This window comes from Aplysia californica, unplaced genomic scaffold (assembly GCF_000002075.1).
Source record: "Aplysia californica isolate F4 #8 unplaced genomic scaffold, AplCal3.0 scaffold01744, whole genome shotgun sequence".
NCBI lineage: Eukaryota > Metazoa > Mollusca > Gastropoda > Aplysiida > Aplysiidae > Aplysia > Aplysia californica.
The window spans coordinates 7,431-9,401 of NW_004799014.1; the positions used below are offsets into that span (position 1 = coordinate 7,431).

Genomic DNA, 1,971 nt, shown 5'->3' on the forward strand with positions numbered 1-1,971 from the left:
AGAGGGGGGGTACACCTGAAGGCTATTTCGCTTATTAGCTGACGAAATTTTACTAATTTCAAACGTACAAGCATTGTAAGGAGTCTTAAATTCAGCAACCAATTAATTTGAGAAAAGTTTCGTTTTCATGGATACGGCGGCCATATTGGATTTTGTTGACTTGTCTTTTGTAATGAATACCGCACTTATTTATTTTAAAAAATTTTTTGCATGCATGCGAGCAAACATTAGATCTAAAAATTTCTTTTGTATGTTTGTCACTCTCTTGTGACCCGTTATTTCCGGGGTACCTTGATAGTCTAAGCAGACTTTGTGCTGTTGAGGCTAGAGAGGTGAGTAGAGTAAGTCTGATTCCCTGTAAGGACTTCTCTGTTGACATCCACCCCTTGGCGCTCATATGACCTTATGCAGTTGCGAGCGCCGGAAAACCTCTACATAAACAATAAAAAGCACACCACAGCACCCACCCGCCGACCACATTTATTTGTGTCGTCTGTCCTTTGTCCCAGTGCTGTGAGTGGGTGGTTGGCGGGTGCTCTGGTGTGGTTTGCTCCTTCTTTCCTATCAAACATCTATAATCCTTATCTCTCCTTCTTATGTTTTATGTTTGTTACTCTCTTGTAACACCTCTAATGTTCTGGCGCTCATATTATGACCTTTTGCAGTTGCGAGCGCCGTAAAACCTCTACTAATAATATAGTGTAAAGCGCATAGAGCCTGCTGTTGAGCGGGGATATGCGCTATACAAATGCTATCTATTATTATTATAATTACTAAACTGGTCGTCTGTCCTTTATCCCAGCTCTGTGGTGTGGCCGAGGCGACAAGTGAAGCGTCCCGTAGGTTGACCCCGTCAAGTGTGCGCCTCTTTAGCGACATCCGTTCAGCAGGGCTGGGCAATGAGTCGCTTTAGCAAAATCCGGATAATATGCTAGTGCATCTCTTCGGCAATTAAACTATCCCCGCGGTTTTATGCACCCCACTTAATTTAGCAAAATTTGATCATGTTTTTGTATAATTCTGATTATTTTCCCTTATCATTCTTTCTTAAAATTAACCGAATCGCATAATTTCACATTTTTGGGCTCAGTTTGCATAATTGTAGAATTTTTCTTGCTTAAAACGACGGGGACAGATTAAATATTTTATGAACCGCTTCTGCAAATGGGTTAGAACCACTTCGACAAACGGGTTAGAACCACTGCAACAAATTATGGGTGCAACCACTTCGACAAACGGGGTTAGGAAAGAGAGTTTATGAGTCTGAATTCGGATAATGTTTCTTTGAGAATTATCCGGTTATCCGGATAGGTTATCAAGATAATTTTTGCCCACCACCACCGTTCAGCAGGGGTGCGCACCCATTTGGGTGACGTAAACCACACTTTTTTCCCCTTCTTTTCTCTCTCCACTTGATCGTGCGTACACTTTGTGAGCAAGTTCCTCCTCGACGTCGCCCTAGCACTTGAAGCAGAAGTAGTTGCCTCATTTAGATCTAGATCTATCTCTCTCTCTCTGTCCACGCGCTTTTACGACGATATTGTTGGTTTTTTCTTTTCTTTGAAGTGTAATCATAAGTAATGTTTTGATTTGTGCGAGCAAGTGAGCGAGCGAGCTTTGGACCTGACCAGGATTATTATGGGATTAAAGGTCGTTCATTCATTCATTCTTTCATCTGAGGCGAGGCAGTCCCCTTTACTTACGTGACCTTTCCGTTTGGAGGAGGAGCGAGTGAATTTCCAAAGGCCTTCCGTCGTCCAGAATGGGGGTGCGTCACTCTCGTGTAAATATTGTTACAACTTGGTGTCCGTGCTACTCGTGTGTGTGTGTGTGTGTGTCTGATGGGTATTCGCTTCTTTGTTTTGTCTGTCTGTCTGTCTGTCTGTCTGTCTGTCTGTCTGTCTGTCTGTCTGTCCGTCCGTCCGTCCGTCCGTCCGTCCGTCCGTCCGTCTCTGTCTATCTATCTATCTA

The 1,971-nt window shown here is 43.4% G+C and overlaps 1 protein-coding gene across 1 annotated transcript in view; it reads left to right on the top strand.

The window, feature by feature from the left end:
• Positions 1-1,515: 1,515 nt before the first annotated feature.
• LOC101861637 overlaps positions 1,516-1,971 on the top strand; it is a gene marked incomplete at its 3' end in the record, with an annotated part of 6,582 nt that continues 6,126 nt past the window's right edge. Inside the window, 1 exon segment of the mRNA XM_035973695.1 lies at positions 1,516-1,768. Coding sequence (XP_035829588.1) covers positions 1,763-1,768 — 6 coding nt within the window.